The sequence below is a fragment of the Pristiophorus japonicus genome, chromosome 5 (assembly GCF_044704955.1).
Source record: "Pristiophorus japonicus isolate sPriJap1 chromosome 5, sPriJap1.hap1, whole genome shotgun sequence".
Taxonomy (NCBI): domain Eukaryota; kingdom Metazoa; phylum Chordata; class Chondrichthyes; family Pristiophoridae; genus Pristiophorus; species Pristiophorus japonicus.
Genome location: NC_091981.1, coordinates 229,433,172 through 229,446,472, shown reverse-complemented (window position 1 = coordinate 229,446,472; position 13,301 = coordinate 229,433,172). Strand labels below are relative to the sequence as shown.

The following is a 13,301-nucleotide window of genomic DNA, read 5'->3' as shown; positions in this document are numbered from 1 at the left end:
TATGGACATTTCTATGAATTACAACATGCTGGCGATATAGGCACACATCTTATTGTACAGCAGGAGCTAAGAGCTTTAAAAGTCAACGGCTTAGTTTTTCTATTTACTTTGTTGCTGTTACTGAGGAATAGATTTTAAATATCGGTTGGCCAACTCGCTGAGCATGCCCGCTGACTGCCCGATAGTGCCAGTGGGAAGCTCGATCTATTTGGAGGGCAGTTCCTCATTACTATGGCGCCGATGGGCTGTTGCAGGCAGGAGGCTGCTTAGACATGCAATTGTTAAATTCACTAGCTCATAGTGGCAGAGGCTAACATTCCATCAGCATTCTTGCTCCTGATTGTTATCCAGTGACACCCTCTGAAAGGGTAAGGATAAGATTTGGTCTCTATAGTCAAATAACCAGTTGATACCCACTGTTTAGGCTTGCACATGAAGACTGAGTACTTGGGCGCCATCCCAGGACAGCTGGCATCCATGGAAACGTATGAGTCAGCATTTTCAGGAGAGGAGTTGGGCGGTAAATTATGTGCCAGACAAAACCAAAATGAGGTTTGGGATTCAAGACAGAAAGCAGGGCTTTCATTATATTGTAAGTAACTACACTGCAAATTTAAATTTTAGCCAAAGATTCTGGGAAGGAAATACTTAAATTTGAAAGCTTAAATTACAGTAAATGCGTGACATGCTGAGTGAGACTTTCCTGGGGACAATTAATCCCAAAATATAAAAGCAGGAATAACATCTACAACACCATTCCTTTAAAAGGTAATGAGTCAAACTTAAGCAGCCTGCTTACTTTCTTATCAGTGACAATATGATAAACATGTCCGGCTTTCTTGGCAATAGAGAAACTTTTGTTTCTAAGACACTGTAATCTTTCAGCACTTTGCTAATAATCCAAAAGTGTATTCTGCAGCACAGTGGTTCCTGTAAATCTGCTGACACTTGGTGCATTTACCTTACAGTAACAGTAACAGTACCTTGCAGCCAACAGTAGGCCCTACTTCCAGTGGCATCGCTGTGAGGTAAATTAGGGATACTAAATCCTCAGATGGCTCAATGGGTTAAGACGGTGAATAGGTGAGTCGATACAAACCAAGAAACCTCCAGGTTTTATTCCAGGTCTGCCCTGAGTTGACCGATTTCACCCAGGGCAGTAGTAAGAAGATTACAACTGGCTTCAGAGTGCCGAGATTAGGAAAAGGAAGGTTGTCGATTGTTGATCACAAGACCACAACCCCCTCTGGAAGTACGCATGTGTGGGCACCAGGTGAGGACACATTGGAACTCAACACTGATGCCAGCCAGAGTTGAATAAGCTGCTGACACTCACTGTCTAGGCTCATATATGAAAAGTGATCACTTGGGCAAGATAACAACGGGTCATCATTGCCTGTGGAACAGTGTCCTACTGAGTAATCAACACCTTCAGGAGAAAATGGGAGAGAATTAATAGAAAATTAAATGGGGAAAACTTGAGGTAGGACTGCCTGTGGAGCACTGAGACACGCCTAAAGCAGTGTTTTTTTAAAAAATCAGGGTCACTGGAGTCAGCGTTCTACCATCTACACGATTACCATTTTTCACCAGCATTGGGAGACCAGAAGTGCTTGGGCACTTGCTTCATTTTGTGCTACAAAACCATATAGGTTAGAAGGTAGCCAACCCTAACTGAAGAAGCAGTGAGACATTACAATTGAGCTTAATGACATCAGGCAGGGGTAAACCAGCCAGGGTTCCTGCTCCTTATCTTTACGCAGTGTGCCCTGCTGAAGATGTGCTTGTGTGGGCCTCAGGTAAAGGCAGGATGAAACATGACGTCAAGCCACCATTGCCACTAACACCCACAGTAGAGCCTCGCTTGTGAAGAATGCTCACAGGAAGAAATACCAGAAGGCTGGCAGTCTGTGGAACTATCACCAGCATAAGTCACCGTCTTTAGTAGAGGAGAGTTAAGAGGAGAAAAATGGAAGGAAAAAAAAAGATCAAGATAGTTTGAGTTAAAATCAGTTATGTATTTCATTTTTGTAAGTTTATTACAATAGCTAAACATCAGTTTCTAATATTTACATAGAAACATAGAAACATAGAAAATAGGTGCAGGAGCAGGCCATTCAGCCCTTCTAACCTGCACCGCCATTCAATGAGTTCATGGCTGAACATGAAACTTCAGTACCCCCTTCCTGCTTTCTCGCCATAACCCTTGATCCCCCGAGTAGTAAGGACTTCATCTAACTCCCTTTTGAATATATTTAGTGAATTGGCCTCAACTACTTTCTGTGGTAGAGAATTCCACAGGTTCACCACTCTCTGGGTGAAGAAGTTTCTCCTCATCTCGGTCCTAAATGGCTTACCCCTTATCCTCAGACTGTGACCCCTGGTTCTGGACTTCCCCAACATTGGGAACATTCTTCCTGCATCTAACCTGTCTAAACCCGTCAGAATTTTAAACGTTTCTATGAGGTCCCCTCTCATTCTTCTGAACTCCAGTGAATACAAGCCCAGTTGATCCAGTCTTTCTTGATAGGTCAGTCCCGCCATCCCGGGAATCAGTCTGGTGAATCTTCGCTGCACTCCCTCAATAGCAAGAATGTCCTTCCTCAAGTTCGGAGACCAAAACTGTACACAATACCCCAGGTGTGGCCTCACCAAGGCCCTGTACAACTGTAGCAATACCTCCCTGCCCCTGTATTCAAATCCCCTCGCTATGAAGGCCAACATGCCATTTGCTTTCTTAACCGCCTGCTGTACCTGCATGCTAACCTTCAATGACTGATGTACCATGACACCCAGGTCTCGTTGCACCTTCCCTTTTCCTAATCTGTCACCATTCAGATAATAGTCTGTCTCTCTGTTTTTACCACCAAAGTGGATAACCTCACATTTATCCACATTATACTTCATCTGCCATGCATTTGCCCACTCACCTAACCTATCCAAGTTACTCTGCAGCCTAATAGCATCCTCCTCGCAGCTCACACTGCCACCCAACTTAGTGTCATCCGCAAATTTGGAGATACTGCATTTAATCCCCTCGTCTAAATCATTAATGTACAATGTAAACAGCTGGGGCCCCAGCACAGAACCTTGCGGCACCCCACTAGTCACTGCCTGCCATTCTGAAAAGTACCCGTTTACTCCTACTCTTTGCTTCCTGTCTGACAACCAGTTCTCAATCCACGTCAGCACACTACCCCTAATCCCATGTGCTTTAACTTTGCACATTAATCTCTTGTGTGGGACCTTGTCGAAAGCCTTCTGAAAGTCCAAATATACCACATCAACTGGTTCTCCCTTGTCCACTTTACTGGAAACATCCTCAAAAAATTCCAGAAGATTTGTCAAGCATGATTTCCCTTTCACAAATCCATGCTGACTTGGACCTATCATGTCACCATTTTCCAGATGCACTGCTATGACATCCTTAATAATTGATTCCATCATTTTACCCACTACTGAGGTCAGGCTGACCGGTCTATAATTCCCTGTTTTCTCTCTCCCTCCTTTTTTAAAAAGTGGGGTTACATTGGCTACCCTCCACTCCATAGGAACTGATCCAGAGTCAATGGAATGTTGGAAAATGACTGTCAATGCATCCGCTATTTCCAAGGCCACCTCCTTAAGTACTCTGGGATGCAGTCCATCAGGCCCTGGGGATTTATCGGCCTTCAATCCCATCAATTTCCCCAACACAATTTCCCGACTAATAAAGATTTCCCTCAGTTCCCCCTCCTTACTAGACCCTCTGATCCCTTTTATATCCGGAAGGTTGTTTGTATCTTCCTTAGTGAATACCGAACCAAAGTACTTGTTCAATTGGTCTGCCATTTCTTTGTTCCCCGTTATGACTTCCCCTGATTCTGACTGCAGTGGACCTACGTTTGTCTTTACTAACCTTTTTCTCTTTACATACCTATAGAAACTTTTGCAATCCACCTTAATGTTCCCTGCAAGCTTCTTCTCGTACTCCATTTTCCCTGCCCTAATCAAACCCTTTGTCCTCCTCTGCTGAGTTCTAAATTTCTCCTAGTCCCCAGGTTCGCTGCTATTTCTGGCCAATTTGTATGCCACTTCCTTGGCTTTAATACTATCCCTGATTTCCCTTGATAGCCACGGTTGAGCCACCTTCCCTTTTTTATTTTTACGCCAGACAGGAATGTACAATTGTTGTAATTCATCCATGCGGTCTCTAAATGTCTGCCATTGCCCATCCACAGTCAACCCCCTAAGTATCATTCGCCAATCTATCCTAGCCAATTCACGCCTCATACCTTCAAAGTTAGCCTTCTTTAAGTTCTGGACCATGGTCTCTGAATTTACTGTTTCATTCTCCATCCTAATGCAGAATTCCACCATATTATGGTCACTCTTCCCCAAGGGGCCTCGCACAATGAGATTGCTAATTAATCCTCTCTCATTACACAACACCCAGTCTAAGATGGCCTCCCCCCTAGTTGGTTCCTCAACATATTGGTCCAGAAAACCATCCCTTATGCACTCCAGGAAATCCTCCTCCACCGTATTGCTTTCAGTTTGGCTAGCCCAATCTATGTGCATATTAAAGTCACCCATTATAACTGCTACACCTTTATTGCATGCACCCCTAATTTCCTGTTTGATGCCCTCCCCAACATCCCTATTACTGTTTGGAGGTCTGTACACAACTCCTACTAACGTTTTTTGCCCTTTGGTGTTCTGCAGCTCTACCCATATAGATTCCACATCATCCAAGCTAATGTCTTTCCTAACTATTGCATTAATCTCCTCTTTAACCAACAATGCTACCCCACCTCCTTTTCCTTTTATTCTATCCTTCCTGAATGTTGAATACCCCTGAATGTTGAGTTCCCAGCCTGATCATCCTGGAGCCACGTCTCCGTAATCCCAATCAGATCATATTTATTAACATCTATTTACACAATTAATTCATCCACCTTATTGCGGATACTCCTTGCATTAAGACACAAAGCCTTCAGGCTTGTTTTTTTAACACCCTTTGTCCTTTTAGAATTTTGCTGTACGGTGGCCCTTTTTGTTCTTTGCTTTGGGTTTCTCCGCCCTCCACTTTTCTTCATCTCCTTTCTGTCTTTTGCTTTTGCCTCCTTTTTGTTTCCCTCTGTCTCCCTGCATTGGTTCCCATCCCCCTGCCATATTAGTTTAAATCCTCCCCAACAGCACTAGCAAACACTCCCCCTAGGACATTGGTTCTTTTGTCTACCAATATACAAGCTTATACAGTAATATAAAGTACAGATTTCAAATGATCTACCATCCATCCACTTCATAAAACCATGATATTTTGCTTAATTTACTTTTTATAAATGTGAACAATATGTTAAACTAATGACAGACAGTAACGGAGGAGTTAAGCGAACAGACGGTGGGATTATTTAAAGTGGTGTCAGATTTGACTTATTTAGCAATAAATTCTTCATACCTTTGGGCATCCTTCTTCCACAGGAATCACCTCCTCCTGCCCAGGTTGCTTTGGAAGTGGTTTGCGTTTGCAGATATATCCATACTGCTTTTCGCACATATGATCTGCCCAATAACCATCCTGAAAAAGAAAAGAAATACGTTAACATTCACTTAAAATGTGATCACATCTGCATGTACCCAATGCCTGCAGATGCTCCTTTATAGATGCCATTAGGTTTCAGAAAACGTACTCACAAGGACCACACTGAGTAAAATGTTTGATGTTGAACTCGGGACCATACACTGAATGTACTGCAAATCACCCCCTCCCCTCAGGATAATGAGCAATATTAGTTTGAGCTGACTATTTGAACTATTCAAAATAATACATCACAACGATGTCCCAGATTGTTAACCCTCCACCCATATTCACAAAGAGTCTTAAGTTATACATCCATTTTTTTTAGTCATAATATTGTTACGCTTAACACTGGCATAAAGATTTTCTGCAAATTGTGAAGTGTTGATATACTTATGTAGACTGTACAAAGCAGCACAAGCTAATGTGCTACTATTCAGAATTATAGTTGCCACTTTGTTTTGGACAGGAAAGTAATCGCTGAAAAACAATGTTTTCCTTGGAAATGGATTTTTTTGAAACCTCCCCTGACTTGTTCTCCCGACCCCTCTTTTTAAATGCTGAAGTCAATGTTTATACCAATGGACTGTAGAGTGCCTAGGACAAAGATAAAACACTGTTGCTGAAGCTTTCACATTACTGCCTAACTGTCAGTGTGCAGCAGTGATAAAACACAGAGGTAGGTGCAAGAGGCATACAGGGACAAGATAATAAAGTCACCACAGATGGGTGTAATGCTGTCAACCAAAGTATATATTTTTAATAAAACAGTTTGGCATCAGTTTCAGCTGATGACACACATTGCATGATAGATAACGTGTGTATGTGTGTGTACGTGTGTGTGTGTGTGTGTGGGTGTGGTGGGGTGGATGTATGTGGTCTTGTTCTTCCTGTAAATGCTAAGGGAAAATGTTATCTGTAGGCATATATCACTTAGAAACATTAGCCTTGGGAAAGAGGGCTCATGTCTCATTTAAAGAAAAAGGATGCTAGGGGGCCAAAATTGCCCTCTGCCCAAAATGGAGTTCATGTACCGCACTTTAGCGCCTGCTACTGCCGAGATGGATGGGGTGCTGCTATGATTGAAATTCCGCTTTTTCGAGCATAAAACGGAGCGGAGTGGTAATAACTGGGGTAATGGGTTGGTTTCAGTGGCGTGGCAGTGGAGTGGCGTTTGGATTGCGAAATCCCGCTCCTAACCAATTGATCTTAACAATACAGCTGCTCCCTGGCCTTCTTAAAGGACAGGTTTTGCATCTGTGTCATGACTTCGGTCTGACTTGCTTGAGAGGAAATGGCTGCAAGGGGAAGTTTGAGGAGGGCCAGCTGCTTCAGCGACGCAGAGCTGGAAACTCTAATGGAAGCTGTGGAGGGATGGAGGCGGCTACTCTTCCCTGACAGTGGTAGGAGACCAAGAAGGAGCGTCTTCACAAATGCCTGGTGGGAGATTGCGGAGGAGGTTTCTGGGACCTCCATTCACCAGTGCACCTTCACCCAATGCAGGAAAAGGCTCATCGATCTGATGTGACTAATGAAAGTGAGTACATGTTCCTCTAACTCCTCACATTAGAAACATAGAAACATAGAAAAATAGGTGCAGGAGTAGGCCATTCGGCCCTTCGCGCCTGCACCACCATTCAATAAGATCCTGGCTGATCACTCATTTGCCAGACTCTCCTTCACCTTCACTTCTTTCTCACCAACACTACATAGTAGCTGAAGTAGCTGTTGATTGTTAGGCCTGTATGTGAGCACTGTCACCATGGAGAATCCCTTGCATCTGAGACTCACAGCTGCATGTAATGGACCACACTTGCACTCATTGCCGAGGCCTCAGGAAACTGCGACTTACCAACCTTTCGCTGCTTTGCAGGCAAAGGTGGCGCACAACCGTGCTGACCAACAAGCCACTGGTGGGGGCGAGTCGCAAAACGTCCAGCTCACTGATCTAGAGGAAAGGGTGCAGCGGCTAGTGGGCAGGCACCTTGGAATCCCTGTGGCTGTTGGTTGCCCCGATGGTGCTGGGGGCAGCATGGGTAAGTGAAGGCCTTTGTGCAATGCCATCTCTCCCTGATCGTGCAATGAGCTACCTGCCTATTGCTTATGCTTGTGTGCAAACTGTTGCTGCAAGGTGCTATGCAGCACCTCACCCTCACGGCACCCCTTCTCCCATTTATGATTGCAGATGATACCCTGAGTGTCAGCAACTGGCATCCACAGTCAGAAGGAGACACTTGATGCCCTGAATGATGTTGGCGGCATGTCAGATGAGGGAGATGGCGAGCGGGAGTTGTGCCAGCAACACCGCGTCATTGCTTCATACAGTCCCATGCACCAACTCAAATACTGGGAGTACATGGTCGGGTACCTTAGATTTCGGAGAAGGGTCTGCACTGGTTGAGGCACCGGGGCCTAGCGAGCTGCAGCATGGTGAAGGGCAAAGGGAACCTTGGGTGCCATCTCTCCGGCAGGGGGCGAGTGCACAGCTGAGTCCTGCTGATGAGGACTCGGACGAATCCATTGATGTTGGGGCTCAAGAACAAAGGTTGGAGGCCATACAATCCAAGCTCTTGGCAGCAATGCACGGGGTGCCCGAGAGGCTGTTGCAAGTGGTCAGGAGCAGAGAGGAGTCCGCCTCCCGCATTGCTCTGCGCACACCATGGAGACTATCATTGTCAGTATCCAGACGATGGTGGAATCCCAGAGTGACCGTGTGGATTCAGCTGCGATACTGCGTCCCTTGGCCAAGGTGACAGCTGCCATTGCAGCACAGGTGCAAGGTAACGAGCATGGCTGTGCTTCTGTGCACAGGATGGCCGCTGCCCTAGACGATCAGAATGCTCTCATGCATTCTGGGCAACAAGGCACGGAGCCTCTGACTGCTGTCGTCTCTGGTGGCTTCCAGAGAGTGGCTGCTCTCATGCAGTCTCAGCCTGAGGCTACGCAAAATCTGACTGCTGCCATTGCGGTCGGGTCCACCATGATCCACCGGGGGCCTAACGGTGCCACCCCACCCTGCCAACCTGTACTCCAGCAGCTTGGTGGGGGAGATGGGGTGCTGCCCCAGGGGAGTGGCGCTGACTCCTCGGACCAGGAGACTGATGTGGGCTCTCCGGTTCACATCAGCCCTGAGCCAAGACCTGCCACTCCGCCATTGCTACCAACCATGGAATCGCCCCAGCCACTTCCAACTGAAGGCCCAGAGGGCGATGCGGCCCAGTCTGCAGGCGGCCCTTCCAGGGCCATTGCTGGTTGACGGCGTCCGGGGAGGACATCTGTAGCTTCCTCGACAGTCACACAGCAGCCTTTCCAAAGCCAGGAGGCAGCCACAGGGGAGACACTGTGGCATACTGCAAGGATAGGTCTGGGTAAGATGGAGTAATAAGGAGTTGCAGAAAGGTGAAAATTAATTATGTGTATGTTTTGGAAACCCATTGTTTGTGTTCTAATAAATATTTATTTTAGTTTTGGATTTTCTTATGAGGTCTCTCATTTGACTGTGCAGGAATGATGTGTGAGAGGGCTCACAGATTAGCCCATGGACATGGCCAGATGCAGGCTCAACTGGGCATTCAGTTATGTGAAATGCGCAGCTATGAGACGGTTTTGAGCTTCCCTTGCAGGGTCACGATGGCGACGCCACCTCTTGCGTGAGCCGCCATGATAGCTGCGGCCCTTGCCCGCTGCCTCTGCAACCATTGCCCCCGGCGCTGCCTTTTCCTGCGTGCCTCGGCTGCACGCACAATGTGCAGGAGGCGTTGGCCCACCAGCACTGCCCTCATTTCAAACCCCTCCCCAAGCCCAGCCTCCTCGATGTCGGCTCCCTGTTCTGCAGGTGGAGGTGCCTCCAGCACTCGCAAACAATCGCGCACTGTAGTACTATCCTCGCACTGCTTCTCAAACAATGGGAAAAAGTTGCCGACACAAATTCAACAGAAACCAACACACTTTTAATGCACTCTGGTGCTGTGCATCAGGACCTAAGCACCACCCAAAAAAAACAACTCTTGGCACTGCCGAGTGGTTGGATCATTTTTATAGTGGAATGTGGCTTCTGGCCCGGGATGTCGGCGGTGCACACAGTGATGGCGCACTTCGGAGTGCTGGCCAGCACCGCCACGGAAGTGGGGGGGGGGGAAACGGTGTGGTGATGCTCACCGCCGGTAAACTGCGGCAGGGCAATTGGACGAACGGCGGCCATTCCACTCTGCAGCGTGGTCACCGATATCCGGTGGTAACAGGCCTCAAGGAAAGGGTCAATTTTGGCCCCGAGATGTTTTATGTTTTAATTTCCCTGCGACTAGCTGCATCATTTGCAATGGTATTTTCCAGTCCTGTACATTCCTATTTATTTATCAAGAATTGCCACAATATCTACCCAAATTACAGGGAAAATAATTTTGCTGTTACAGAACACCAGCTCCAGCAAAGCCAGTTGCTCCAAGAAAAAACACACTGTTCATGGCTCAACTTTTCAAAAAATTGAGTAACATCCAGTAGGAACATACCTTTTGTCCTAGAATGGAGGTCTTCCTGCTGTCTGTGTAACAATGTCAAAACAATTTCAAATTTCTCAACTGCAAGATTTTGTCTACTCCAGGGCACAATATAATATGCAAACAAAGAAAATCTAGGCATTGACAAATGTTTATTTTGCTACAAATGTTCTAGACCTTGTGATGAGTAGATGAGAAGTTAACCTTTGACCCTGAGTGCCTGTTCTGGTGGTTTAGGTGGTTGTTAAAGATTTCTTGGACCTATATCAAAAAGAGGGGAGTTCATCCCAGTATTCAAACAACATCTAGCCTAGGGTCACAGATAGTAGGTACTATTAGTAGTGAGAGTATATGGTGAAAAATATAGGATCATAGAATGATACAGCGCAGAAGGTGGCCATTTGGCCAATCGTGCCTGTGTCAGCTGTGGCTCAGTGGGTAGCACAATCGCCTCTGAGCAGCACTGTCAGAGGTGCCATCTTTCAGATGAGACGTTAAACCAAGGCCCCGTCTGCTCTCTCAGGTAGATGTAAAAGATCCCATGGCACTATTTCGAAGAAGAGCAGGGGAGTTATCCCCGGTGGCCTGGCCAATATTTTTCCCTCAATCAACATAACAAAACCAGTTTCTCTGATCATTATCACATTGCTGTTTGTGGGAGCTTGCTGTGCGCAAATTGGCTGCCGCATTTCCCACAGTATAACAGTGACTACATTCCAAAAGTACTTCATTGGCTGAAAAACGCTTTGCGACGTCTGGTGGTCATGAAAGGCGCTGTATTAATGTCAGACTTTCTTTTACTTTCTTTTTGGCTCGATGAAAGAGCTATCCAATTCATCCCACTCCCCAGCTCTGACCCGTAGAATCAGCTTCCATCACCATCAGGCAGTGCATTCCGGATCATAACAACTCACTGCGGAAAAACATCTCCTCATGTCCCCTCTGGTTCTTTCGCCATTTAATTATTGATTTTAACTTTTTCGTCATTTCTATTTCGAACTGTGCGTCCCAAAACCGGGCATGGGGCAAATTCAGCCACTGTAACTCTGTTTCTCTCCACAGATGCTGCCTGACCTGCTTAGTATTTCCAGCATTCTCTGTTTTTACTTCAGATTCCAGCATCCGCAGTATTTTGCTTGTATATTTTCAGGTCACATTGGTACAGCTGGTAGTTATATTCAACAGATGTTTCAACTGAGAAACAATTATGATATGTTACAGTAAATTAAATGTTACAATTGTACACTTCAAAGTAGGTCAAACAGAATGTGTGTATGAAAGGAGCAGGTTCTTCAGTTCTGCCTGGCAGAGAAATTTCAAATTGAATTCTGGAAGAGAGGTCCACTACCCACAAGAGGCCCTCCAGAAAGATGGATACTCAACCAGATCGCCGAGGCCATCAATGCCAGCAGTGCCACCCCCAGGGCCTGGCTCCAGTGCCCAAAGTCATTTTATGACCTCAGACCAGTGGTCAAAGTCAGTGAATGCATCTTCAAAAGCTGTCTCCTACCAAATGCATCACTAGCCTCAGACACTACTCAATGCACCACACCTCAGTCACTCACCTACCACTGACCTCTACCAAACACGAGGCACACCTCATCTCATCTCGTTGGCCATTTTGGCAAGAGCATGGCTGAGCCCTTGGCTAACAGCGGGGCTGAAAGAATACAAAATGCTGGTATCCTCATACGCTATCCTCCTTCTCACATCCCACTTCCCCTTAATCTCACAATATCTGCACATGGTATAAGCTTGCACCTCTTGCTTTCCCGCCCTCCCCTTACCACAACCCTACCCTTGTGCCTTCCTCAGTTCAGGCAACCAAGAAATACAGCCTGCCCAGCCAGTAGTTGACCAAGAAGAGGGAGAGGTGAGTGCGGAAGAAGAATTAATGCCCTCACACGTTTTCACACTTCCAGCCACCAGCTGCTCGAGATCGTACTGCAAGGCCGCAGTGTCAGCAGTCTTCCACCAGCCATGCTGCAGCCACTGGGGTAGCACATCACTAGGATAGCCAAAGGCCGATGCAAAACAGTCACTAAGGGAATGCACAAGGGTGATTAGTTGAATTTTAGATGTAATACTGGGAGCATATCTGGTTGGATTGGAAAGTTTGCTTTGGGATGGCTTTTATTTCATCATTCTGATTAAGAAGACGCTGTGATGGTCAGTTACAGAGGGAAGGTAAGGTGTAGGACAAATGTAGGACAAATTGGGGAGGTGGTCACTGATACTGCAGGTGGAGGATTTGATCATGAATATCCCGGCCAGAAAGCAGCTGTCTGGGTTATAAGAACATAAGGCATAAGGACATAAGAAACAGGAGCAGGAGTAGGCCATTTGACCCCTTGAGCCTGCTCTGCGATTTAATAAGATCATGGCTGATCTGATCTTGGCCTCAACTCCACTTTCCTGCCCGCTCCCCATAACCCTTGACATCCCTGTCGTTCAAACATCTGCCGATCTTCACCTTAAATACATTCAATGACCCAGCCTCCACAGCTCTCCGGGGTAGAGAATTCCAAAGGTTCATGACCCTCTGAGAGAAGAAATTCCTCCTCATCTTTGTTTTAAATTGGCGACCCCTCATTCTGAAACTATGCCCCCTAGTTCTAGATTCCCCACGAGGGGAAACATCCTCTCTGCATCTACCTTGTCGAGCCCCCTCAAAATCTTATATGTCTCAATAAGATCACCTCTCATTCTTCTAAACTCCAATGAGTATAGGCTCAACCTTTCTTCATAAGACAACCCCCTCATCTCAGGAATCAACCTCGTGAACCTTCTCTGAACTGCCTCCAATGCAAGTATATCCTTCCTTAAATGAGGAGACCAAAACTGTATGCAGTACTGCAGGTGTGTTCTCACCAATACCCTGTACAGTTGTAGCAAGACTTCCCTACTTTTATACTCTATCTCCCTTGCAATAAAGGCCAACATTCCATTTGCCTTCCTGGTTACTTGCGGTACCTGCATACTAACTTTTTGTGTTTCATGTATGAGGACCCCCAGGTCCCTCTGTACCGTGCATGGTTTGGAGAGAACGTTATTAAGAGCGGCGACGTCCAAAATCACAGTCATGCATCAATTCAGATGTTGCACGCTGATTGATGTCACAACCTGCATAATTTACACGTGGGCGGAGAACACTTGCAATGGCAGCACTACCAACATCCCCAAAATGGCAGCCGTGCCGGATGCAGGCAGAAGCAAAGATGCCACCATTTTTTCAGAAAAACCGG

At 46.2% G+C, this 13,301-nt stretch overlaps 1 protein-coding gene across 2 annotated transcripts in view; it reads right to left on the bottom strand.

Moving 5' to 3' along the window:
• Positions 1–13,301, bottom strand: part of LOC139264623 (macrophage mannose receptor 1-like) — a 332,729-nt gene that overhangs the window by 208,315 nt on the left and 111,113 nt on the right. For both annotated transcript variants that reach the window (XM_070881368.1, XM_070881367.1), the window contains exon 9: positions 5,441–5,560. In XM_070881368.1, coding sequence (XP_070737469.1) covers positions 5,441–5,560 — 120 coding nt within the window. The remainder of the gene's footprint in view (positions 1–5,440; positions 5,561–13,301) is intronic.